At 38.2% G+C, this 27,958-nt stretch overlaps 1 protein-coding gene and 1 long non-coding RNA gene across 3 annotated transcripts in view; one reads left to right on the top strand and one right to left on the bottom strand.

Moving 5' to 3' along the window:
- The window catches only part of GDPD1 (glycerophosphodiester phosphodiesterase domain containing 1), a 55,984-nt gene that overhangs the window by 10,924 nt on the left and 17,102 nt on the right, over nucleotides 1-27,958 (top strand). The window contains exons 2-4 of the mRNA XM_032323043.1: nucleotides 3,485-3,527; nucleotides 20,090-20,225; nucleotides 23,767-23,812. Coding sequence (XP_032178934.1) covers nucleotides 3,485-3,527; nucleotides 20,090-20,225; nucleotides 23,767-23,812 — 225 coding nt within the window. The remainder of the gene's footprint in view (nucleotides 1-3,484; nucleotides 3,528-20,089; nucleotides 20,226-23,766; nucleotides 23,813-27,958) is intronic.
- Nucleotides 3,457-27,958, bottom strand: part of LOC116578551 — an 88,304-nt gene continuing 63,802 nt past the window's right edge. The window contains exon 4 of one of the 2 annotated variants that reach the window (XR_004280932.1): nucleotides 3,457-4,154. This is a non-coding gene — a long non-coding RNA (uncharacterized LOC116578551). Of the gene's footprint in view, nucleotides 4,155-19,229; nucleotides 19,871-27,958 lie in introns of those variants that run through there. The other variant, XR_004280930.1, reaches the window with a different exon arrangement.

Genomic DNA, 27,958 nt, shown 5'->3' with positions numbered 1-27,958 from the left:
CTGAGTCACCCAGGTACCCCAACACCAACTAGATTTTTAAAAGTCACTTAACCGGACACTTAGGTGGCTCAGTTGGTTAAACATCACATTCGGCTCAGGTTGTGATCCCGGGGTCCTGGGATCAAGCCCCAAGTTGGGCTTCCCACTCTGCAGGGAGCCCGCTTCTCCCTCTCTCTCTCTGTCCAGTAAATAAATAAAGTTAAGGAAATCTTAACCCCACCTGGGTGGCTGAGTGGGTTAAGCCTCTGCCTTCAGTTCAGGTCATGATCTCAGGGTCCTGGGATCAAGCCCCACATCAGGCTCTCTAATCAGCAGGGAGCCTGCTTCCCCCCCACCCCGCCTGCCTCTCTTGACTACTTGTGATTTCTCTCTGTCAAATAAATAAAATCTTATACAAAAAAAAAAGAGAAAGAAACAGAAAAAGTCATTTAACCTTGAAAGAGCACTTACTTCTTTTTAAAGAGCACTTATTTTTACAAAAGCTATAATCTTCAGAATTACTTCATCTGTTTTCTGTTGTGCATCAACTGTAGTGACTAAAATAAACCTAAAATCAAAGTAGCTTTTTTTACATGGGTATTCCTTTCTCTCTACTGAACTATGGAACTGTAGAACATTCAGCTAATATATTCATTTCTTCATACTTTGTATTTCTACTGATTATTAATTAGGTTTCCATGGAAGCACAATCTAACAATATAAGAGAAGAAAATTCTAATACTCTCACAAATATGTCCAGGTGGTATTGTATGTGAAACATTTTAATGCTAATACTTGAACAGTGTCATAAACTTGAAGTGTTTCTTTTTGCTAAAAAGAAATGGGCTGTTTTTCTTAATTATTTGGAAAAGTATTTCCTAAGTGTTTTTCCTGTACATTCCATTAATAATTTAATAATACTGAAATCTGGGACGCCTGGGTGGCTCAGTTGGTTGAGCGGCTGCCTTCGGCTCGGGTCATGATCCCAGCATCCTGGGATCGAGTCCCACATCAGGCTCCTTGCTTGGCGGGGAGCCTGCTTCTCCCTCTGCCTCTGCCTGCCATTCTGTTTGCCTGTGCTCGCTCTCTCTCCCTCTCTCTCTGACAAATAAATAAATAAAATCTTAAAAAAAAATACTGAAATCTTTTAGTTTTAAAATATTTTAAATCTTATGGCTAGCATGTTATGTTAATTGATTCTACCTAGTATATATAACATTAGATAATTAGATACTTTTTATCTGTGTCCTTTTTGTCATTGCAATATTTGTTACTCATGAGTCAGTGGACATCCACCAAGTACGTTACTGTAACAGTGGCAACAGCAATAATAATAGCAGTAATCCTTTACTTTCACAGAATATTAACTATTTCATTAACTCTAATGCCATTAATTATAAAATGCACATTTTCTTTTCTTTTTGAGGTAGGGGAGGGGCAGAGGGAGAGAGGGAGAGAAAGAATCTTAAGCAGACCCCAACCCCAGCACAGAGCCCAACACATGGCTCAGTCTTGCACTCATGAGATCATTACCTGAGCCAAAAGCAAGAGTCGGACACTTAACTGACTGAGCCACACAGGCACCCCTAAAATGCACATATTTAACATACTGCTAAGAGAGAGAATATCTTGCCAAGTAAACTACTATACACCATCTGGGGCGCCTGGGTGGCTCAGTTGTTAAGTGTCTGCCTTTGGCTCAGGTTATAATCCCAGGGTCCTGGGATCCAGCCCCGAATCTGGGTCCCTGCTCAGCTGGAGGCCTGCTTCTCCCACTCCTAATATCCCTGCTTGTGTTCCCTCTCTCACTGTGTCTATCTTTGTCAAATAAATAAATAAAAATCTTAAAAAAAAAAAAAAGACCCTCTCTAAGGTCTTAAAAAAAAACTATTACACACCATCTGTTGTAAAATGCATCCTAACTTACGAGATGTTAAAAGGGAAAAACTCATTTTTCGAATTGATGACGTAGGACACCTGACATGTGAATTCATTTAACTACACCAATCCTATGAAATAGGTGCCAACCTTTATCCTCATTCTTTTTTTTTTTTCTTTTTTAAGATTTTATTTTTTGGGGAAGCTCCTGGCTCAGTCAGTAGAGCATGTGACTCTTAATCTTGGGGTCATGAGCCTGAGCCCTACTTTGGGGGTAGACTTAATAAAAAAAAATTTTTTTTAATGCTATTTTTTTTTTTTTAAAGATTATTTATTTATTTATTTGAGAGAGAGAGATCACAAGCAGGTAGAGAGGCAGGCATTGAGAGAGGAGGAAGCAGGCTCCCTGCTGAGCAGAGAGCCCGATGCGGGGCTCGATCCCAGGACCCTGAGATCATGACCCGAGCAGAAGGCAGCGGCTTAACCACTGAGCCACCCAGGCGCCCCTTAATGCTAATTTTGTAATCTCTACTCCCAGTGTGAGGCTCAAGCACACAACCCTGAGATCAAGAATCTCACACTCCACTAAGATAGCTAAGCATCCCTCATTCTTACAGATAAGTAAGCTCAGCCTCAGGGAAGTTTTGTAACTTTCCCAAGGTCATGCAAATATCAAGTAGATTTGTGAGCAAAGATCCTAACTCCACCTTTAACTACTGCACTATGTTGTCTTCAGCCAAAGCGATTAAAACAGGAACTTATTTTCAGTAATTCATAGGAAAAGGAGGAGTCAGTTTTATAATTTATGCTATAATGTGATAAATTCTTACTAGAGAGATGCGTAAGAGAGTTTGGGGATGCAGAAGAGATAGATTAACTGTTTCTGAGGATATATATATATATATAATATCAGGTCCTCTTCTGTCTTTCCTCTGACGAGCAGATATTGTAGCTTAAAAAACATGTTTTAGGTTCTAACCTTTCTGTGTTGCTGCGGCTTTGTTTTAATCTTTGACTCTTCCTGGTGCAGCCAAAAAGAATTCAAAATACTATTACATTCTTTAAAAAACTTGTAATGCCGGGGCGCCTGGGTGGCTCAGTGGGTTAAGCCACTGCCTTCGGCTCAGGTCATGATCTCAGGGTCCTGGGATCGAGTCCTGCATCGGGCTCTCTGCTCAGCAGGGAGCCTGCTTCCCTCTCTCTCTCTGCCTGCCTCTCCGTCTACTTGTGATTTCTCTCTGTCAAATAAATAAATAAAATCTTAAAAAAAAAAAACAACTTGTAATGTCTATACAGTATGTAAACATCGAGATTCACTAGATGTAGCTTATTAAAGTTAATTTCTGGAAAAATTAAAAAGTTCAAATTAGGGGAGCCTGGGTGGCTCAGTCAGTTAAGCATCTGCCTTCATTTAAATCATGGTCCCAGGGTCCTGGGATTGGGCTCTGAGCCCTGCTCAGAGGGGAGTCGGCTTCTCTCTCTCCCTCTGCCTTCCACTTCTCCCTCCAACTCCTGTGCATGTGTGTGCTCTCTCAAATAAATTAATAAAATCTTTTAAAAATTTAAAAAATTTTTTTAAAAGTTGAAATTAGCTAGTAAATGAAATTTAAATTTAATGTTTTCACAGGTGCTGGAGAAAATTTGGAGAATACAATGGCAGCTTTTCAGCAGTAAGTATATAAAAAGGTATTCTTTTTTTTTTTAAAGGTCTTCTTTTATAGTTTATCTTTGAAGTGATGATGATTCACAAAGTGAAGGTAGTATACATGTCACATCCACTTGTGATAGTTGTTTCTTTTTTTTTTTTTTTTTTTTTTTTTTTTTAGTTTAGCTAGTCTGAAGTGTTACAGAGTGTTTGGCTTTGGCATAACTGAAAAACTAGATCAGAGTTGTGGGTAATCAAAAGATACTATAGTTCTAACACTGAAAGAAGGCATTTGTAACAAGGAACACACTGTGTGTAATGCTAATTAGTCTTGGAGAGAAGAGAAAAGAAGAAAATGAAACAACTGTTAACACTGGTTGCTGTTTATGAATAGGATTATGTGTCTGCCCTGTAATTCTTCTACTGACCTGAAGCTGTGATCCAGTCTTGTTTGGAGCCTTAAGAGTGTTGGTCTTATTTTTTTTTTTAAAGGTAAATTAGCTTTTTCCCAATGTTTCAGGTCTCTTTTAGAGCACTACACAGAGAAGCAACAGGAGAGAATGGAATGAAAGCTGATTGATACCTTGTTCTCTGTCTCAGAGTAAATGATCATCATTGGTCTATAGTAATGGTGAAAACAGTTTTCTTTTCCCTGAAAAATAAGGCAGAGGATATAAAAAGTTAAACTCCCTGGAAGACATTACCTTTCCATATTTAGTAGGAAACATATTTTCTTATATATTTTTATGCATACATTGGGACTGAGAAATCAAAATTTGGCTTTTTTAAAAAAATTACTATCTTTTTTTAAAAAGATTTTATTTATTTATTTGACAGACAGAGATCACAAGTAGGCAGAGAGAGGTAGAACTAGGTTCCCTGCTGAGCAGAGAGCCTGATGCGGGGCTGGATCCCAGGACCTTGGAATCACAACCTGAGCCAAAGGCCAAGGCTTAAACCCACTGAGCCACCCAGGTGCCCCTGGCTTAAGTTTTTATTCTGTTTCTCATCATTTAAAAGTACCTTAGAATTTAGGGGCCCCTGGATGGCTCAGTTGGTAGAGCATGTGACCCTTAATCTTGGGATTGTAAGATCGAGCCGCACATTGGGCATAGAGATTACTTAAAAATAACAAAGACACCTGAGAGTTTATTTTTCCTGTTACCAGTTCCAAATGCACTGCTTCTCCATATTCTAGTTTCATCTAAATCCTAGCCTCCTGTGTTTGTCATTGCTTATTCTTCCTCTTCTCCAATACAATACCTTTGGCTATAATCACCAGATGCTCTAAAACCCTAAAAATGCAAAAACTTTCCTCCTGTCTGTGGAAAAAACTTTCCAGATTCTGAAACAAAATAATTTAACTTATTTTAAGTAAAAATAAAATACAGTAAAATAAAGTAAGTTACTTTATGTTATCTTCTCTACTAAAATCATATATGTGGTTATCTTTAGATAACTATATAATGTATACATCTAGATATAATTAGATATATATATATAAAACATACATAATGTATATATATATAATTGTATTTGTGCAGTTTATACTGAGACGCATACACACATACACATACCTCCCCCCCCCATATACTACGATTTAACAAATATTTGTTCCCTGGCATGTAGTGATATATATTACCTGGGGAAAAAAATATTTATAACTTTGAGTGATTTTAGCCTTTTTTATGTTTAAGGTATATTATTTTGTAAGTTTCCCCCATATTTTTTGCTAAATTTTTACTAACCACCCTTATTTATGAAATTAAAATACTTGATTATATAATAAACTGTTTCTTAGAATGCTACATTTATATAATAAATTATTTTTAAGGATGAGGTATAAATATTTTTATCTTTGAAGATTTTAATCAACTGAAATCCTTTTTGATATTTAAAGAATGTCTTGGGGCACCTGGGTGGCTCAGTGGGTTAAAGCCTCTGCCTTCGGCTCAGGTCATGATCCCAGAGTCTTGGAATCGAGCCCCACGTCAGGCTCTCTGCTCGGCGGGGAGCCTGCTTCCTCCTCTCTCTCTGCCTGCCTCTCTGTCTACCTGTGGTCTCTGCCTGTCAAATAAATAATTAAAATCTTTAAAAATAAATAAATTAAATAAATAAATAAAATCTTAAAAAAAAAAGAATTGTCTTACTTGGATGGTTTTTTTTTTTAAGATTTTATTTATTTATTTGACAGGCAGAGATGACAAGTAGGCAGAGAGGCAGGCAGAGAGAGAGAGGAGGAAGCAGGCTCCCCACTGAGCAGAGAGCCTGACGTGGGGCTCGATCCCAGGACCCTGGGATCATGACCTGAGCCGAAGGCAGAGGCTTTAACCCACTGAGCCACCCAGGCGCCCCTACTTGGATGGTTTTTACTTGCTAGATACAACATTACATTTCCCATCTTCAGATTTTATTTATTTATTTGACAGAGAGAGAGGGAACACAAGCAGAGGGAGTGGGAAAGGGAGATGCAGGCTTCCCACTGAGCGGGGGAGCAAGATGCCGGGCTCGATCTCCAGATCCTGGGATCATGACCTGAGCCAAAGGCAGGTGCTTAATGACTGAGCCACCCAGGAACCCCTCTCCCCCCGCTTTTTTAAAGATTTATTTGAGAGACAACTCATAAGTGTGTGTGAATGGGGGGAGGGGTGGAGGGAGAGACTCTCAAGCAGATTCCCCACTGAGCATGAAGGCCCAGTTGGAGCTCCATCTCATGACCCTGAGACCCCAAGCCAAAATCAAGAGTCTGACGGTTCACCAGCTGAGCCACCCAGGTGCCCCTTGATTTTAACCTCTTAAAAATTTGTTGTTGGTGGTGGTTTTTGTGTTTTATCTTATGGATCAGTGCTCTTGCTATCAATACATACTTTTGTTTTCATTTATAAGTATTCTGTTAGTAGAATATTTTAACTGTGGGATGCTTAGGAGGTTTTTGTTTTTTGTTTTTTAATACCTGCTTCATGAGCAACAAGAAAAAAAATCATGTAAACATACTCTTTTCAAGGCACAGTATATTAAAAAGGTGGAATTATAATATATACTTGGCAAAAGACAGATACTGTGCTTAAAAGTAGGGTATATCTTTGATAGGATAAGTAGTTGAGGGAGAAAGAGTAAAAATATAATGAGCAGCTAAAACTTAGATCTTATTTATGTGCATGTGTAAACACTTCACAAAGCTTAATATTATGACATGGAAGTGAAAACAAGAAGATATTAGAGAAAGAATAAATAATTGGTGGGGGAAGGCTGGTTAAGATTAACCAGAAAATTGAAAAGATACTAAGACTAGAGAAGTTACCATTTGGTATAGAGGAAGAAGCTATTTTTATTATTTCTATTACTTTTTAAGATTTTATTTATTTGAGAGAGAGCGAACTCGAACTGGGGAGAGAAGCAGAGGGAGAGGGAGAAGCAAACTTATCTGCTTCTCACCTCAGCCTGCCTCAGGGCTCCATCCCAGGACCTGGGCCAAAGGCAGATGCTTAACCCACTGAGCTACCCAGATGCCCCAAGAAACTATTTTTAAAACGTGAAGTGTTTGGGGCACCTGGCTGTCTCAGTCCAGAGGACATGCAGTTCTTGATCTTGGGGTTGTGAGTTCAAGCCCCACGTTGATTACACATTGAGTAGAGATTACTCAAAAAAAAAAAAAAAAAAAAAAGGAAGGGGAAGAAATGTTAAATGTTTGAGATTAAGATTCGAGGGTATATAGACAAGATGTATTTAGGAAACTGAAAGAATGTATGGAAGATTAATTCATTATAGTGGGTCTAAAGAAGTAATTAGGATTGGGGCACCTGGGTGGCTCAGTCAGTTATGCCTCTGCCTTCAGCTCAGGTCATGATCTTGGTGTCCTGGGAGTGAGCCTCACATAGGGCTTCCTGCTCAGTGGGGAGTCTACTTCTACCTGTCCCACTCCCTCTCTCCCTTCCCCTCCCTGCTCATACTCTCTCAAATTAATAAATAGTATCTTAAAAAAAAAAAAAAAACACTGGGACGCCTGGGTGGCTCAGTTGGTTGGACGACTGCCTTCGTCTCGGGTCATGATCCCGGAGTCTCGGGATCGAGTCCCACATCAAGGCTCTCAGCTCCACGGGGAGTCTGCTTCGCTCTCTGACCTTCTCCTGGCTCATGCTCTCTCTCACTGTCTCGCTCTCAAATAAATAAATAAATAAATAAATAAATAAATAAATGAAAGGTATCATCTATTAAAAAAAAAAAAACCACCAAAAATTAGGAAAAAGAATAATTCGGACTGAAGAGAAATGATTATATCTCACAATTCCTTCCTTCCTTCCTCTCTCTCTCCCTCCCTCCCTCCCTCTTTCCCTTCCTTCCTCCTCTCCTCTCCTTTCCTTTCCTTCTCTTTTCCTTTTCCTTTTTGTATGTCACAATTTATAAAAAGTCCTGTAATATGGTTTATAAAATGCTTTCACAAACACCTTAGGTTACGAATATGGCTCTTCTGTAATTCCTTTGAGAGCAAGAATCTTTCCATATTAATCTCTTAACCCCTAACACCTAATTATGATGCTAAGAGACTCTCACTAGTGGCTTACTGAACCGAGAGGTGGGATGGGGCACTCAAGATCAAAGAACATTAACAGAAGACAAATGGAGGAGACAGAAACCATCCAATATAAGAGGTAAACCAGAAACTAAGGAATTGTACTACACACACACACACACACACACGCACACACACACACACACACACGGAGTCACTAAGCCCTTGAGTATGTAAAATCTAGCTCTTAAGAGCTAATAAAACTAGGTTATTAAACCAGGCCGCCTTTGTAAATACCCATAGGACAATTTGATCCCCATGGTATTAACATGAATGGTAAAAGAAAGAAACAAATTGTTTTAGCAGTAGCTGGAAGTGTAAGTTGGCAGACAGTCAAAGTAATTAATCAGTGACCTAGTTCTCATGATACATTTTTCAGAATATCTAATTAATACAATACTAATTTCTCATCTATGAAATGGGAATAATAACAAACCTCAGGGGTGTGAGGAATAAATGAGATTCACATAAATTCCTTAATATAGGGTCTGTTACTTATTTATTTGTTTGTTTTTGGGTTTACTATTTTTAATTTTTCCAAATTTTTATTTAAATTCTAAATAGAGTTTAACATATAGTGTATAGGGTCTGTTTTAAATTGTTTGTGTATTGTTCCTGTGGAGTTTCAAGGAATTTCACATCATTTAGAGCTAGAGTTTTTATTTCTTTTTCTGGTAATGTTGAAGCCTTGACTTCCCTTTGTCTTTTTTTTTTCTTTTTTTCTTTTTTTTTAGTTTTATTTATTTGACAGACAGAGATCACAAGTAGGCAGAGAGGCAGGCAGAGAGAGAGAGGAAAGCAGGTTCCCTGCTGAGCAGAGCTGATATGGGGCTCGATCCCAGGACCCTGGGATCATGACCTGAGCCGAAGGCAAAGGCTTTAGCCCACTGAGCCATCCAGGCGCCCCTTGATGTCCCCTTTTCTGTCTGTAATCAGCTTGTCAGAAAATCAGCTATTTGGGGGCATGTGGGTGGTTCAGTGGGTTAAGAGTGGGACTCTTGATTTTTGCTCAGGTCACGATCTCAGGGTCATGAGATGGAGCCCCAAGTGGGGCTCCATGCTCAGCAGGGAGTCTGCTTGAAATGCTCTCCCTCTTTCTCCTTCTGCCCCTCCCCTGCTTGCTCACATTCTCTTTCTCGCTCTAAGATAAATAAATATTTTTTTAAAAATTCAGCTATAAAATATCTGGCACATGCATTTTATCATATTTGGGAAATTTTGAAGGCCAAACTGATAAAAAAAAATTTCCCTTTTCTAGCTATGTTCTAGCTATTTGTATATCAAATTTAGGATAATTTTGTTAGGTGAATTTACAAATTGTCCTGGATGTACTCATTTACTATTGCTTTAAAGTTTTACTAGCTTATTGATAAGAGATAAGCATAGAGTAAATAGAAAATATTTTTTTTAAGATTTTATTTATTTATTTGACAGACAGAGAGTAGGCAGAGAGGCGGGGGGGGGGGGAGCAGGCTCCCTGCTCATGGGGCTCAATCCCAGAACCCTGGGATCATGACCTGAGCTGAAGGCAGAGCCTTTAACCCACTGAGCCACCCAGGCGCCCCTAGAAAATATGTTTTATATAATTCTTAAACATTTCTTTTTTTTTTTTTTAAGATTTTTTATTTTTTTATTTATTTGACAGAGACACATCACAAGTAGGCAGAGAGGCAGGCAGAGAGAGAGAGAGGAGGAAGCAGGCTCCCTGCTGAGCAGAGAGCCCGATGCGGGACTCGATTCCAGGACCCTGAGATCATGACCTGAGCCAAAGGCAGCAGCTTAACCCACTGAGCCACCCAGGCACCCCATATTCTTAAACATTTCTAAAAACAGCCAACATTTCAGCTGAAGGGAAACTTTAAACTTAGATTTCTCAGGTAAAAGGTATAAATATTTTTTATTTTAATTTTAAATTTTTTAAATTAACTTCTAAAATTGAATTTATTGTGCTCGCTTTAGCAGCACATACACTAAAAATAATTAATCAATCAATCAATTATTTTAAGTAGGCTCCACACCCAGTGTGGAGCCCAATGCAGAATTTCTTTATTTTATTATTTTTTATTTTAAAAAAAACTTTATTTATTTGAGATAGAGTGAAAGAGAGAGAGAGAGAGAAGAGCATAAGCAGAGTGGAGGGGCAGAGAGAGAGCGAGAAGCAGACTCCCTTCTCATGACCTGAACTGAAGGCAGACACTTAACTGACTTAGCCACCCGGGTGCCCTGCAGAATTTTTTAAATACAGGAAAATATAGATAACCACTGCTCTTACTCCCCTTCACATACACATACAAAAAACCAATAATAACAAAAGAAAGATATGCACATGACCAAAAATCAGTAGTACCAATTTTTTTTTTTTAAGCTATATGAAGGAGGGCGCCTGGGTGGCTCAGTGGGTTAAGCCGCTGCCTTCGGCTCGGGTCATGATCTCAGGGTCCTGGGATCGAGTCCCGCATCGGGCTCTCTGCTCAGTGGGGAGCCTGCTTCCTCCTCTTTCTCTCTGCCTGCCTCTCTGCCTAGTTGTGATCTCTCTCTGTCAAATAAATAAATAAAATCTTAAAAAAAAATAAGCTATATGAAGGATTTCAGGATTTTATTTCAAAACTATTTGCGAGCTACATATATTGTTTACAGTTTCTACATTTCTTATTCTTTTTTAAAAAATTTCTTACTCTTTTTTTAAAATCTACATTTCTTATTCTTTTTTAAAAAAATATTTAAGGAAATTTAAAAATACAGAAAAGTAAATCTACCAAAAACTGTTTTTGTTTGCTTCTTTTTGCATTTTATTTTTAATTTTTTTTTTACATTATTTTTTGCATTTTATTTGTGGTTCTAGCACACACTGACCAATAAATATTCTCTTTTAAAGGTGGAGATCCTTTAGAAGAGGACACATAAAGTTAGTTATTTACATCTTAGTAAGAATTACATTAAGGAACCAAGTTAGTTTGTTTTAAAAACATTAAGAAACGTTTACTCAATTGCTAAAACTTTTTTCCTTAATTGATATATTTATATACAAATTTATATTTGCATTTTTATATCATTTTTATATTCTGTGTTTCAAGCTTAAGTATAAAACAGAAGATACATTCATCCCACTTAGGAGATCACAGGCAAAATAAGAATCATGAGTGCTTATGTATTTAAAAGGATGTTCCGTTTTTCATAGATTAAATTCCTGCTGTAATTCATTCTGTTGGTGATCAGTAAATTGGTGTCCAAAATACTGTCTTTTAGATACAATATATTAATAATGAAGTATCCTTATTTTGCCACTTTAGAAGTTTATATTCTAAAAACAAATAATTCTGGATGTCTGGGTGCCTCAATGAGGTAAGTCTCTGCCTTAAGCTCAGGTCATGATCTCAGGGTCCTGGGATGGAGTCCCTGCATTGGCCTCCTTGCTCAGCAGGGAGTCTGCTGCTTCTCCTGCTTATGTTCTCTCGCTCTTCCTTTGACAAATAAATAAATAAAATCTTAAAAAATAAAAATAAAAAGGGGGCGCCTGGGTGACTCAGTCAGTTAGGTGTCTGCCTTCGGCTCAGGTCATGATCCTGGGGTCCTGGGATGGGCCCCATGTTGGACTCCCTGCTCCCTGGACAGCCTGTTTCTCCCTTTCCCTCTGCCTTTCTCCCCTGCTCATGGTGTGCTCTCTCTCTCTCATGCTGTCTCCCTCTCTCAAAGAAAGAAAAAAAACAACAAAAATTCAAGCAATCTATGTGATATAAAAAATTGGCCTGCTCAAATCTCTAGTTCCAGTCCCAGAAATACAACTTACTAGAGATAAGCCCTGTAACAATTTGGCCTGTATCTTTTCTAGTCTTTTTAATATATAAACTACACTTCAATTAAAAAATTATTTTTCCAGGGCGCCTGGGTGGCTCAGTGGGTTAAGCCTCTGCCTTCCACTCAGGTCATGATCTCAGGGTTCTGGGATCGAGTCCTGCATCGGGCTCTCTGCTCGGCAGGGAGCCTGCTTCCTCCTCTCTCTCTCTCTCTCTGCTTGCCTCTTTGCCTACTTGTGATCTCCCTCTGTCAAATAAATAAAATCTTATTAAAAAAATTATTTTTCCAAATCAAACAAAATTATACATAAACTTTATTTTACATCACAAGGATCCTATCTTACCTGCTTTTTTCATTCAGATATACTTCAAAAATGCCATTCCATGTGAATATTTATTCTTTTAAGAATAGTGCTTACTGGGTGCCTGGGTGGCTCAGTGGATTAAAGCCTCTGCTTTCGGCTCAGGTCATGATCCCAGGGTCGTGGGATCGAGCCCCACATCGGGCTCTATGCTCAGTGGGGAGCCTGCTTCCTCCTCTCTCTCTCTCTCTCTCTCTCTGCTTGCCTCTCTGCCTACTTGTGATCTCTGTCTGTCAAATAAATAAAATCTTTAAAAAAAAAAAAAGAATAGTACTTACTATGGATATGGATTATCACTGATGATCATTTAGATGCTAGCAGGATAATAATTAAAATTTAAAATGTTAATAGATATCTAATAGATAAGTAAAACATGGCTTTAGTCCACTCATTTAGAAATGTGTTGGATACCTGTGATATTCCCAACAACACAAACATTAGAAAGTATGGAGCCGACATAGGCCTTTCCTCTCTAGGAATTCAGTCTTACCGTAGAGACCTGACCTCATATAAAGCCACCAGTAAACAGTTCAAGTGCATGGGAATCTACTGCACAAACATAATTTATCTACTTTTGTATCTTCTCACCCTATTCCACTCACCACAGCTCTTACTCTTTCCATTCTTGAATTTCGAAAAGAAAACTTATTTCTTTCTAAAACTTTCTCCCTGCTCCACCGATGTTTACTTTTCTTCATCTTGAAATGTCACCCATGGTGATTAGTGCATAAAGTGTTAGGTGGGCATTTTACATAGAGTTTTTTAAACAAATATTTATGGAGTACCAGCTGTGCCAGGTCCTGTGCTTGGGCACTAGGAATGTAAGAGTAAACCAGTCATCGCCCACAAACCCTTTACTTAAAGAACTCCTGTCTCACTGGGCAAGGGGAGATAAATAGATAGGTTCAAAAACAGTGTGGTAAATACTATGACAGAATAAACACAGGGTGCTACAGGAAGTCCTGGCAATTTAGCAGTATGTAAACTAGTGACCCCATCTAATCTGGGGGGATTGGGAAAGATATCCCGAAGTGGTTTCTAAGCTTAGACCTGAAGGATGAGTTAAGAGTTAGCAGATAAGGGGCGCCTGTGTGGCTCAGTGGGTTAAGGCCTCTGCCTTCGGCTCAGGTCATGGTCTCAGGGTCCTGGGATGGAGCCCCACATCGGGCTCTCTGCTCAGCGGGGAACCTGCTTCCCCCTCTCTCTCTCTGCCTGCCTCTCTGCCTACTTGTGATCTCTGTCAAATAAATAAATAAATAATCTTTTTAAATCTTTAAAAAAAATAAAGTCAAAAAAATCTTTTAAATATTTAAAAAAAATAAAGTTAAAAAAAAAAAGTGTTAGCAGATAAGTGGTGCCTGGGTAGCTCAGTGGGTTAAGCCTCTGCCTTCGGCTCAGGTCATGATCTCAGGGTCCTGGGATCAAGCCCTGTATCGGGCACTCTGCTCAGCAGGAAGCCTGCTTCCCCCTCTCTCTCTGCCTGCCTCTCTGCCTGCTTGTGATCTCTGTCTGTCAAATAAATAAATAAAATCTTAAAAAATATATATCTATATACCTTTAAAAAAAAAGAGCAGATAAGGGAAGAAAAACTTTTAAAAACCTGTTACTGTTAGATACATTCCATACTATACATTCCATAAAATGCACAATCTAAGTATATAGCCCAGTAAATTTAAACATAATGTATATATCTTTGTAACCCTCACTTAGATAAAGATGTAGAACATTTCTACCACTTTTTTTTTTTAAAGATTCCATTTATTTATCTGACAGAGAGAGAGATCACAAGTAGGCAGAGAGGCAGACAGAGAGAGGGGGAAGCAGGCTCCCTGCTGAGCAGAGAGCCTGAAGCAGGGCTCAATCCCAGGACCCTGGGATCATGACCTGAGCTGAAGGCAGTGGCTTTAACCCACTGACCTACCCAGGCGCCCCCATTTCTACCACTCTTGAAGGTATCCTTGTGACCTTTCCCAGTCCACATTACTTGCCCCTAGAAGGCCATTATTCTAATTTCTATTATGATGATTTGATTTTGCTTGTTCTCGATAACATAAGTGTGATCATACCATATTTATACTTTTGTCTCTGGCTTTTCTTTCTTCATTTTGTATCTGTAAGATTTATCCATGATGTGTGAAATAATGTTAGGTTTTTTTAAAGATTTTATTTATTTATTTGAGAGCGAGAAGGTGAGTAAGTGAGAAAGAGAGCATCAGCAGGGGGAGCAGGAGGCAAAGGGAGAGGGAGAAGCCGACTCTCCCCTGGGCAGGGAGCGTGATGCGGGACTTGATCCCAGAATCCTGGGATCATGACCTGAGCTGAAGGTAGACGCTTAACCGAGGTAGCCACCCAGGTGTCCCTGTTATGTGTTTTTTAACAGCCAAATGCATTCATTCCTCTCAGATATATACTTAGCAGAGGTGGAATTGCAGGATCATAGAGTAGGTCTACATTTATACCTTCCAAAATGATTGTACCAGTTGACCCTCACACCAGCAATATAGAGTTCCAGTCCTCCACTGTCTTTCTACTTTGTTGTCAGTCCTTTTAATTTTAGCCACTGTAGTGGCTATGTAGTGCTATCTCATTGTGGTTTTAATTTACATTTCCCTGTTGAATTTTGATGTTGAACATCTATTCATACACTTACTGGCCATTTGGAAATCCTCATCCGTGAAGTGCCTGTTCAGATGTGCATCTGTTATTTTACTGTATAGTGTTTTTCTTGCAAAAGACATTTCAGGCAGAAGAGTATTGAAAGTGTGGGGGTGTTTGGGGTGTAAGGTGCAAAGTGGGGAGGAGGTATAGAGAGCTGATATTATCATCACTGTTTTGCAAGTAAGGAAACTGAAGCGTGAAGAAGCTAAATAACTTGCCTAAGTAAGTGGTGGAGCCAGTGTCTGTGCTCTTTATCCCCCAACTTTCTTGAGGTATAACTGACAAATTATATTTCATATAAAATGTGATGATTTGATATGTGTATACATTGTGAAAGGATTCTCACCATCAGGGTAATTAACATACCCATCACCTCACATATTTACCCTTTTTCGTGCAGTGTTTGTTCTCCCTAACCACTGTGATATTCCCTTTGTAAAAGTCATAGGATCTCGAATGTGAAAGGAAGCTTAGAGATTGTCTGATCTAATCCTTTCAATTTTTTTCTTTTTTTTTTAAATTAAAATTTTATTTTATCACAATAAAATATACATAACATAAAACTTACCATTTTAACTGTTTTTAAGTGTACAGTTCAGTGTCCTTAAATACAATCACGTTGTTATGGAACCATCACCACTATTCATCTCCAGAACTTTTTTTCCATACCAAAACTCTGGACCCATTCAGTAATAATTCCCTAACTCCCTCCCCACCAGGCTCTGGTGACCACCATTCTACTTTTATTTCTATTAATCTATTTTAGGTACATTTAAATAAGTGTGGAAACATTAAATATTTATATTTTTGTTTTTGGCTTTTTTCACCTAGCATAATGTTTTAAAGATTTGCTCACTCACGTTGTGGCATATACCAAAATTCCCTTCCTTTTTCTTTTTTTTAAAGATTTTTTTATTTTTTAAGTAATCTCTCCACCCAACATGGCCCTCAAACGTACAACTCCGAGATCAAGAGTCACATACTCTACCAACTGAGGCAGATAGTCAGGCTCCCCAGAATTCCCTTCCTTTTTAAGGCTGAATAATATTTCTTTTTAGGTATATACCACATTTTGTTTATCTATTCATTAGTTGATAGACAGTTAAGTTGCTTCTACTTTTGGCTGTTATGAACAATTCTTCTATGAATATGGTCGTATAAATATTTCTTTAACTCCCTTCTTTCAAATCTTTTCTGTGTATACCTAGAAGTGGAATTGCTGGATCATATGGTAAATCAATGTTTAATTTTCTTGAGAAACTGCCATTTTATATTCCCACCAACAATATATAAGGGTTCCAATATCTCCACATCCTGGCCAATACTATTTTTTTTCTCTTTTCTTCCTTCCTTCTCTTTTTAATAATAGCCACCCCCCAAAAAACTAATTGTGGTTTTTTTTCAAAAAGTTTGTTTATTTATTTATTTATTTATTTTAAGTAATCTCTACACCCATTGTGGGGCTCAAACTTAACAACCCTGAGATCAAGATTTGCACAGTCTTCCAGCTGAGCCAGCCAGTTGCCCCTCTTATTGTGGTTTTGACAGGATTTCACTAATGATTAGTGATCTTTCCATGTGCTTATTGGCATGTCTTCTTTGGAGAAATGTCTATTCAAGTCCTTTCCCCATTTTTGAATCAGGTTACATTGTTGTTGAGGTTTAGGAGTTCTTTATATACTGTGGCTATTAATCCTTTATCACATAGATGATTTGCATGTATTTTCTCCCATTCTGTAGGCTACTTTTTTTTTCACTTTTTAAAATTCAATTAATTAATGTATGATGTACTATTAGCTTCAGAGATAGAGTTCAGTGATTTATCAGTCTTGTATAGTACCCAGTGTCCATTACATCACATGCCTTCCTTTTTTTTTTTAATATTTATTTATTTATTTATTTATTTATTTATTTATTTATTTGACAGAGATCACAAGTAGGCAGAGAGGCAGGCAGAGAGAGAGAGGGGGAAGCAGGTTCCCTGCTGAGCAGAGAGCCCGATGCGGGGCTCTATCCCAGGACCCTGGGATCATGACCTGAGCCGAAGGCAGAGGCTTTAACCCACTGAGCCACCCAGGTGCCCCATCACATACCTTCCTTAATGTCCATCTCCCATTTGCCCCATCCCCTCACCCACACCCCTCCAGGAACCCTCAGTTTGTTTCCTATGATTAAGAGTCTCTTATGGTTTGTGTGGGCTACCTTTTTACTTTGTTGATAGTGCTCCTTGGTGCACAAAGTTCTTAATTTTGATGAAGTACAATTTGTCTTTTTTTTTCTTTTGTTGCCTGTGCTTTTGGTGTCATAGCCAAGAAGTCGTGCCAAATCCAGTGTAGGGAAGCTTTTCCTGTATGTTGTCTTTTAAGAGGTTTTTCATTTTAGGTGTTATGATTAGGTCTTTGATCAATTTTGAGTTTATTTTTTGATATGGTGTTAGTGAAGGATCCAACTTCATTCTTCTACATGTGGATATCCAGTTTTCTCAGCACCATTTGTTGAAGAGATTGCCCTTTCCCCATTGAATGGTTGAAAATCATTTGACAATATATAAGAGGGCTTACATCTGGACTCTATTTCATTGATTTATATGTTTGTCTTTATGCCAGCACCATATTGCTTTGATTACTGTAGCTTTGTAGTAGGTACTGAAATCAGGAAGTGTGAGTCTTCCAACTCTGTTCTTCTTTTTTTTAAAAGATTTTATTTATTTATTTGATAGAGCACAAGCAGGGGAGCAGCAGGCAGAGGGAGAAGCAGGCTTCCTGCTGAGCAAGCAGCCCAATGCAAGACTTGATCCCAGGACTGAGCCAAAGGCATCTGCTCAACCAACTGAGCCACCCAGGCACCCCTCTTCTTTTTCAAGATTGTTTTTACTCTTTGGGTTTCCCTGAGATTTCATATGCATTTTACAGTTTTTTCTTTTAGTAACATGGGGCTCAAACTCACAACCCCACTTTCAAAAGTCACATGCTCTTCCAACTGAACCAGCTAAATGCTCCTCAGGCATTTTAGAATGGAAAAATTTTCTATTTTTGCAAAAAAAGTTTTTGCAAAATCATTGGGATTTTGATAAGAGTTGCACTGAATGTATAGATCCATGTATCTTAATATTAAGTATTCTAATCCATGAATATGGGATGTCTTTCCATTTATATATATATATATCTCCTTTAATTTCTTTCAGCAATGTTTTACAGCTTTCATTGTACAAGTCTCTTACTTCCTTGGCTAATTCCTAAGTTTTTTTTGTTTTTGTTTTTGTTTTTGTTTTTGTTTTTTAGGGTCAGGGGGGAGAGGGAGAGGAAAAGAGAGAATCTTAAGCAGGTTCCATGCCCCACACAGAGTCCGATGTGGGGCTCAATCTCATAACCCTAAGATCATGTCCTGAGCTGAAATCAAGAGTCGGACACTTGACTGACTGAGCCATGCAAGCACCCCAGTCTTTTTATTTTTTTGATGCTATTACAAATGGATTGTTTTATGATTTCCTTTTCACATCATTCGCTGTTAATGTATAGAAATGTAACTGACTTTTGTGTGTTGTTTTTTGTTTTGAAAGACTTTATTTGACAGAGAGAGAGATCACAAGTAGGCAAAGAGGCAGGCAGACAGAGAGGGGGAAGCAGGCTCCCCTCTGAGCAGAGAGCCCAATGTGGGGCTCAGTCCCAGGACCCTGAGATCATGACCTGAGCCAAAGGCAGAGGCTTAACCCACTGAGCCACCCAGGTACCCCCGTGTGTTGATTTTTTAAAAATATTTTATTTATTTGAGAGAGAGAGCACAAGTGGGAGTGGGGTGAGTGACAGAGAGAGAGAGGGAGAAGCAGACTCCCCACTGAGGAGGGAGCCCAGTGTAGGGCTCAATCCCAGGATCCCAAGATCATGACATGAGCCAAAGGCTGACGCCTAACCAACTGAGCCACCCAGATACCCCAGGTTTTGATTTTTGTATTCTGCGACTTTAGTGAGTTTATTAATTCTAGCAGTTTTGTGTGTAGAATCTTTAAGATTTTTACATACAAGATCATATTGATCAGAGATAATTTTACTTCTTCCTTTCCAATTTGGATGCCCAGCTCCTTTTTTTTTTCTTACTTAATTGCTCTGGCTGGGATTTCTTTTTCTTTGTCTTTTTTAAAATTTTATTTTATTTTATTTTTTCTGGCTAGAATTTCTAATCCTGTGTTGAATTAAAGTGACAAAGGCTGGCACCAATTTCTTGTTCTTTAATCCTATCATTTTATAAATGTGAAAATGTAGGCCTAGAGAAAGGCGTTTACTTGATAGTTATACAGCAAGTTCATAGCAAAGCAGGAACTGGCATCCAGACCTTTTTAACTTCTGATCCAGTATCCTATCCATTATATTAGGTTGGCAGCAATTTTTTTTTAATTCAAATACAACTGACAACGTTCTATAGAATGACACAAATTAAAGATCAAATGTGGACATATTTCAGAGACTTGACTTGAAAAACCAAAGATTTCTCTAAGTGCATAAGTGAAGAAAAACACCACTCAGCAGTGATTGAGAGGAAAGAAAGAACAAAAATGTTCCAAGACAGTCTTCAGAGACATCCCAACTTTGCTGGAGTGCTCTATAAACCCATTTAGATTCTGTAGTCTTCTATGGGTGAAGGAGACAGTGCGGGGGGTTCTGCAGGGCCCAGCATGGTAGCTCCAAATCCAGAGTGGAAGGCATCTCCCTGGCTTCATCACTTTTCTTGGTAAATCTCTTTTCTCTGATGGTCATAGTGACTCTGCAGCTTGTCACCCTGCAGGCCAGGTCACCATAGGGTGGGTTTTTGCCATTGACTGTGGAGCTTTTCTGAGCCATGGCCTTGCTCTCAGAGGACTCAAGGAATTTGGGTTCACGGCACCCATGTATCTTTTGATCCCTGCTCAGTTCAGTTTGAGACCCCTTCCACACTTCAGCTCATGGTCTTGGGAAGAAGTGTCTCTGTTACAGACTTTGGATATGGAGAGCTGGTTATGGAAAGAGGCAACATGATTCTCTTAATCTGTGTTTACTCTAGAATATGACATCAATAAATCATAATAGATGACAATGTAGAGAAATTTTAGCGTTATGAGATGTTTTGCTATTTGATTTGTAAGTCCTCTAATTTTTACACCTAGTGCATATAATGTAAATAAAGTTTACTTAACTTTCTAATGTCATTATTCTTCTCTGCATTTCTTCAGTGCAGTTACAATTGGAACTGATATGCTGGAATTGGACTGCCATATCACAAAAGATGAGCAAGTTGTAGTGTCTCATGATGAGAATTTAAAGAGGTCAACTGGGGTCAATGTAAACATCTCTGATCTCAAGTACTGTGTAAGTAAAAATGCATGATAAACTAATATCTAGTAGATATTAGGGCCTGTAGGATTTTTAAAAACAAAGAATGCCAGATAGTGCCTCAGTAAATGATAGTGATTAAATAAGGAATGCCAGAGGAAATGATAAAAACTATTCTAACTTCCAGTGAGGATTTATACTCACTACAGAAATCTGTGGATACATCTTTGGAGAGTTATTTTTATAAGTATTTTAACAAGATTACCAAAGTCCTCAAATGTGAAATGACTGGATTTCAACTTGCTTGACGTATACTACAATTTATTTGGTTCAGATTGAATGTATGAATTAGTTTTAGTCTTCAAGAATAGGAAATCTGATTTTAGTAGTTTACTTGCCATTATATTAGAGACTGATAAGTGGATGGAAAATAATGCTTTATTTTACCACCTAAAGTAAACTTATATTTACAGAATACCATCTGTATGTTTACCCTGTATGTTCTTTGCCTGGTTGTGGTCCTACTGTATATTATAGATATTGTGTTTTTGAACACTTTAACATTATGGCATGATACACATTTTTCCATGCTTTTTTAAAAATTTGTTTTTTTTAAAGTTACTTTTTTTAAGATTTAAGATTTTACTTATTTATTTGACAGAGAGACAGCAAGAGAGGGAACACAGGCAGGGGGAGGGTGAGAGGGAGAAGCAGGCTTCCTGCTCAGCAGTGCTCAATCCCAGGACCCTGGGACCATGACCTGAGGTGAAGGCAGACACTTAACGATTGAGCCACCCAGACACCGCAGGCTTTTCTTTCTTTTCTTTTCTTTTAAAGATTTATTTATTTATTTATTTATTTATTTGACAGATAGAGGTCACAAGTAGGGAGAGAGGCAGGCAGAGAGAGAGAGAGAGAGAGAGAGAGAGGATGAAGCAGGCTCCCCACTGAGCAGAGAGCCTGATGTGGGGCTCGATCCCAGGACCCCAAGATCTTGACCTGAGCCGAAGGCAGAGGCTTCAACCCACTGAGCTACCCAGGTGCCCCTTTTCTTTTCTTTTTCTTTTCTTTTTTTTTTTTTTAAGATTTATTTATTTTAGAGGGAGAGTGAGAGAGAGTGAAAGCAGGGAGAGGGGTAGAGGGAGAGTGAATCCCTGTGGATCCAACGTGGGGCTTGATCCCAGGACCCTGCGATCATGACCTGAGCCGAAACCAAGAATGAGATGCTCAACCACCTGAGCCACCCAGGCTTCCCGCTTTTTCTTTTTCTCTCTCTCTTTTTTTAATAGACTTTAGTTTTTAGAGCAGTTATTGGTTCATAGTGGAATTGAGCAGAAAGTACAGAGTTCCCACATAGCTTCTGACCCTGCACAGGTCTAGTCCCCCCACTCTTCCTTCAACATCCTGAACCAGAGTGGTATATTTGGTACAATCTATGAACCTACAGTGACACTCATTATCACCTCAAAATCCATAGTTAACATTAGGGTTTATTCTTAACATAGGATGACATGTCAGTTTTATCGTATAATGGTGTATCAACTATTGTAGTGTTGTACATAATAGTTTTACTGCCCTAAAAATCCTGTGTTCTGCCTGTTCATCCTTCCCCCCCACCTAACCCCTGGCAACCACTGATCTTTTTATTGTCTCCATAGTTTTACCTTTTCCAGAATGTCATGTATTTGGAATTGGTGGCATTTAGCCCTTTCAGATCCCATGCTTATTTTTCATAAACATTTCAAGTGACTGCAATTATTCCATTGAGTGGATATAGAGGAATTTTTAACCATTCTTTCTCTGTTGTTTGGCATTTAAATTAGTTTTACGTTTTCACCATTAGGGATAATACTGCACTGAACACCTTCATGTGTAAAGATAAAGGTTTCTCTATATTTATATGCTTTATATAGAGTTTTTAAAAGATATATATTTATGAAGACATGTATATAAATATATTTATATTTATTGAAAGTGTCTATATAAAAATAAAATTATCTCTTTTTTTAGTATACGTGATGCCTAAGCAAGCACCAGTTATCTCTGTTTTTAAAATTATTTCCCTAAATAAACTCCCAGCAGGGAAATTATTGGGTAAAAGATTAGGAATATTTTTGTTTCTTTATATTGAAAATTGTTGGGGTGCCTTGGTGGCTCAGTGGGTAAGCCTCTGTCTTCAGCTCAAGTCATGATCTCAGGGTCCTGGGTTTGAGCCCTGCATCAGGCTCTCTGCTCAGCGGGGAGCCTGCTTCCCACTCTTTCTCTGCCTGCCTCTCTGCCTACTTCTGAACTCAGTTTGTCAAATAAATAAATGAAATCTTAAAAAAAAAAAAAGAAAAGAAAATTGTTATTGCCAGCTTTCTTTCTTTCTTTTTTTTTTTTTTTAAGATTTTATTTATTTATTTTACAGAGAGACAGGCAGAGAGAGAGAGGGAAGCAGGCTCCCCGCTGAGCAGAGAGCCCGATGCGGGACTCGATCCCAGGACCCTGAGATCATGACCTGAGCCGAAGAAAGCTGCCTAACCAACTGAGCTACCCAGGCACCCGTCCAGCTTGCTTTCTTAAAGTGTTTAAGAGTTCAAAATCTAGGGCACCTGGCTGGCTCAGTTGGTAGAGCATGCAACTCTTGATCTCAAGGTTGTGAGTTCCAGACCCACATTGGTCTCAGAGATTACTTAAAGATAAAATAAAGTAAAAATTTCTTTAAAAGTGCTAAAATGTGGTGTTAGAGGAATTCCCATTTTGCTGTACCCTTACCATTATAGGGTATTAAACTATAAAAAAAATTTCCTAAATTTAAAGTTTCAGTTAGCATTTATTTGATTATTTGTGAGTTAAAGATTTTTCTGTATGTTAGTCATTTTTAAAAATTGTCTATTTTTGACACTTGTCTCCTGAGATATTGAAATTTATTATTATTATTATAATTTTAAAGATTTTATTTAGATTTTTTTTTTTTTTTTTTTATCAGAGAGAGAGAGGGGGAGAGAGCGAGCACAGGCAGACAGAATGGCAGGCAGAGGCAGAGGGAGAAGCAGGCTCCCTGCTGAGCAAGGAGCCCGATGTGGGACTCGATCCCAGGACGTGGGGATCATGACCTGAGCCGAAGGCAGCTGCTTAACCAACTGAGCCACCCAGGCGTCCCTAAAGATTTTATTTATTTGAGAGAGAGAGACACACAGTGAGAGAGGGAACACAAGCAGAGAGAGTGGGAGAGGGAGAAGCAGGCTCCCTGCTGAGCAGGGAGCCCAATGCAGGGCTTGATACTAGGACCCTGGGATCATGACCTGAGCCGAAGGAGATGCTTAACGATTGAGCACCCAGGTGCCACTAAATATTTATTATTAAGAAAAGGTCCACATTAAATAGTACAGATTTCTTTTCTTGTAAGTTGTGAAAGTAAGTAGTTACCTGGTTAATTTGCTGTTTGGGATGTTCAGCTAAAGTGTGCCCTATGTAAACATAGGTAATTTTTTTTCTTTTATTTTTTGAAGAAGAAAATCTTTGTCTCAATGTAAGACACTAAAATATTTTTAAATTCTTGAGAGCTAACTTTTTTTAATCATATCTTTTAAAGGAACTCCCACCTTACCTTGGCAAACTGGATGTCACATTTCAAAGAGGTAATATTTCCCATTTGTAGCTTACATATTTACATTAAAGTGTATTCATTTACACTGAGAATTAGATATACATGTGTGTTTTCTTCTGATAGTAAGTTCCAGCTAAAAGTACTGCCCTCAATACTTACTCTCTCAGACCTACAAATCTGAAATCTTGACCCTGAGATGAAGGCTAGAGATTTAACTGGCTTGCTCTATTTAAATTTATGTACAGTTAATTTAAGCCTGAATACTAATTACAAGAAACCCAGATATTATTAGGGCTACTTTGCATTTCTGAAGCTTCAAATTCTAGATGATTACTATAATTTGTAGTAATAATCCATCATAAGTTTAAAAAAAAAATGAAAAGATACTGAAAAAACCCCCTTTCAGATCCTTACTGATTCTATACCATTTGATTTTATGTCATTTCACTGCTCCCTATCTTAAATTATTAGAGAGAATTCTATTACTCAGATAAACCACCCATTTCCTGGTCACCATCACTTTTTAATAATCAGCATAGCAGTTTTCTGTCTTGTGAGGGAATATTTCTCACAAAGGAACATGTTCCTTGGCCCAGTTTTTTGGATTTGTTAGAATGGAACATGTTACGATGGAAAATGCAGGTCAGCTGGAGATGCAGGTTTCTAAGCAGGTAGAGACCCACGCTGTCACAATTCAGCCTCGTGTTTTGAATGATTCAAATTGTAACTTAGTAAAACTACAAGATGTTACATGTTATGGACCTTGGTGTGGTATGCTTTGAATATGGTTAAAACCTTGGTTAAATGTCAAGACCTAAAGAACTGTTAACTGCTCTGTGTACTAGGTTTAAAATTTATAATTTCTCCTTGACTGGAAAATATAAGAAAGCCAAATAAGAATCAGAAAATTGTTTACATTAGCTATTTCTAAAGGATGTTTAGATCTAAACATTGTTTGATGTTACTTTTCAGATAAGTATCATTAAGCTGTGTTGGTTTGCAGGAACTTTTTTTCATTCTTGTGATTAACAGGATTATATTTGCCAAGCTATTATATATTTATGTCAATTATGGATTTGTGAAAGTTAAAATACTTCATAAGTCAAGGTTCTTTTTTATTTGGGGGGGTTTCATTCTGATTTGTTTAATTTTTCCCCTTGCAGAGCAAAGCCAAAGCCTCACAAAGATTAAAAAGTTTCTTTGAGGAAGAAATTTATTCTAATTTTTTTTTCAGATTTTATACTTCCTTTTTTAAAGTTTTTATTTATATACCTTTTGTTATAAAGTCATAAAATTTATGAATATGCAATGACCTTTGAGACCATATAATTCTATTTCTTCCTGTTTTAGATAAGGAAACTGAGAACTAAAGATGTAAATTAACTTGATTAAGGTCATACAGCAAATAAATGACAGAGCTAGGACTTGAAATTAGGTCTCCTTCTAACCAGGCCAGTGTTCAGCTGTACCACACTGCTTCTCCTTCCAAAGAGTCTTTCTCTCTCTCTCTCTTTTTTTTTTAATTAAGTAGGATCCTTGCCCAACATGGGGCTTGAACTCATGACCCTGAGATCAAGAGTCACATACTCTACTGTCTGAACCAGCCAGGCTCCCCTAAAGAGTCTCTTTATATGCCTCATTAATAGCACTGCCATGTACTCTCAAGCTTTAGACACCTATAAAAAGAATTAATTTTTTGTTCATATTGCATTCAGTTAATCACAATTAACTTAAGACTCTGCCTCAAATGTGAAGTTTACTGCATTTGAAATAGGCTAAGATACTGTATTATAAAAACTTGACTCAGGCAGATAGTTGTCCCTCCTCCTTTTTTGTTTGTTTGGTCTTATTCCCCTGCTCAGAACGAACTGTTGCTTACTTTTAAGTACTGTAGAGAGAGAGAGAGAGACTACCAACTCTCAGAGGAATACAGATTTTAGGCCTCTTGCTTTCTTTGTGGTTCATAATTTTACTGAAGAAGTAATTTTTTTTAAGGTGCTTTGATGTGCCACAGGCTACATTAAAAAACAAATATAAAGAAAGAATATAAAAAGGTGTTAACCAAAGGGTTTGTTATTACCTATCCTGCTTACTTGAAAATAGCCTTTTTTTCATGAAAGATACATAATTTGGGTAATCTAGAGTTGGTCAGTTTTCAAGTTCCAGCATGTTTTTAGAGGCCATTTCACTCATTCCATCACCCAGCACATCTTATGGCACTATCACTCTTGTTTTCCTCTCTCTCTATAGTATTTCCTAGGTGGTTCTCTTCTGCCCAGAACTATACTGGAGACAAACCTTTCCCCGGCTCATTTTCTACACTCTTGCTGGCTGAGGCATCTATTGTAAATATCTTAACATCACTTTTAGAATGGGCTTTTTTTTTTTTTTCTGAGTTATTAACATAACTTTAATTTCCTTGTTTCTCCCACTATTAGATGCAACATTCTTCTTCTCGTATAATGTTCCAAAGTTAGTTTTATCTGTTTGACTTTTTTCTAAGTTGATCCTTGCAAACATCTTAACCTGGTTGTGAATAGCTATCACCCATGGCAATTCTTTCGACTGCCAAACTAATTTTTCCACACTTAACAAGCTAACAAAATTTTGATTTAACTAAAATAGCACTGTTTAAATGGAGTGTGGTGGTAGAAATGTTCTGTATTTGCACTGTCAGTTACAGTAGCCAATAATCACATGTGACTGTTGAGCACTTAAAATGTGGCTAGTCCACCTCAGGGACTGAATTTTTAGTTTTATTTAATTTTAATCTAAGTAGCCCTATGTGGCTAATGGCTACCATCTGAAACAGTGCAGACCTTTTAGATCGTAACAGAAATGAGTTTACACCAGCTTAAGGGAAAAAAGAAACCACAGAGATTTATTTTATCATTAACTGTCTATAATAGTGGTGGATTTGATGTTAAACATTATTGAATCCAAGGGCACAAAGGGGACTTGTCGAGTCATTCTGTGGTTCTGCTTATCTTGGGTCTTACCTTCTTCCAGTGTAGATGGATTTTGTCCTTGTGGCAGGGAACATAATCACTGACAATTCATTCATATCCTGCCCACACATTGACCCAATGGTAAAAATCAATCCTCGGGGTGCCTGGGTGGCTCAGTGGGTTAAAGCCTCTGCCTTCGGGGCACCTGGGTGGCTCAGTGGGTTAAAGCCTCTGCCTTCGGGGCACCTGGGTGGCTCAGTGGGTTAAAGCCTCTGCCTTCGGCTCAGGTCATGATCTCAGGGTCCTGGGATCGAGTCCCGCATCGGGCTCTCTGCTCAGCAGGGAGCCTGCTTCCTCCTCTCTCTCTCTGCCTGCCTCTCTGCCTACTTGTGATCTGTCTCTGTCAAATAAATAAATAAAATATTAAAAAAAAAAAAAAAAGCCTCTGCCTTCGGCTCAGGTCATGATCCCAGTGTCCTGAGATCAAGCCCTGCATCCAGCTCTCTGCTCAGCAGGGAGCCTGCTTCCTCCTCTCTCTCTGCCTGCTTCTCTGCCTACTTGTGATCTCTGTCTATCAAATAAATAAATAAAATCTTTAAAAAACAACAACAAAAAAAGCAATCCTCCCTTTGAGCTTCAGGGGAAAGTTCTAGAGAAAGACACTGATTGGCCTGGCATGGCTCATGTGTTCATCCTTGAGATAGTCACTGTGGACAAAGAAATAGGCTATTATGATAAACCAGACCTAGGTCATACTCTTGCCCATGAGAATAAAGGGGGTGTGGGTCCTGTTTTTGAGAACCCAATCAAAACAACATGGAATAAAGGAGATGCAGTTTTCCAAGGGAAGAAGGGGTGCTGGGTAGGTAAATACAAGCTAAATTTTTATATATTAACAGAATTTTTACCATTCAGTTTGGTAAACTCTAAACTCTAAACTCTAAACTCGGTTATTATAAGTGCTAGAAATCCACATCAAGATAGTTCAAAAGAAATTTTTAAAAGAATATGTTTAAAAAAAAAAAAAGAATTTGGTTCTCCTAACTAAAAAGCTTAGAGGTTCTATACCTTCAGACATTGAACATACGCCTTCAGTTGCTTAAGCAGTAATTAGTCTGTATCTCGGTTTCTTGGTCTGGTTTCATTTATGTTAGCTTTGTTCTCAGGCACACCTTCTACACATAAAGATAGACTCTGCCAACATCAAAAGTACATGATGCATTCAGCTG

Source organism: Mustela erminea, chromosome 18 (genome assembly GCF_009829155.1).
Source record: "Mustela erminea isolate mMusErm1 chromosome 18, mMusErm1.Pri, whole genome shotgun sequence".
In the NCBI taxonomy this organism is placed as follows: domain Eukaryota; kingdom Metazoa; phylum Chordata; class Mammalia; order Carnivora; family Mustelidae; genus Mustela; species Mustela erminea.
The sequence above is the reverse complement of the archived record's forward strand: the minus strand, read 5'-3'. Positions and strand labels throughout refer to the sequence as shown.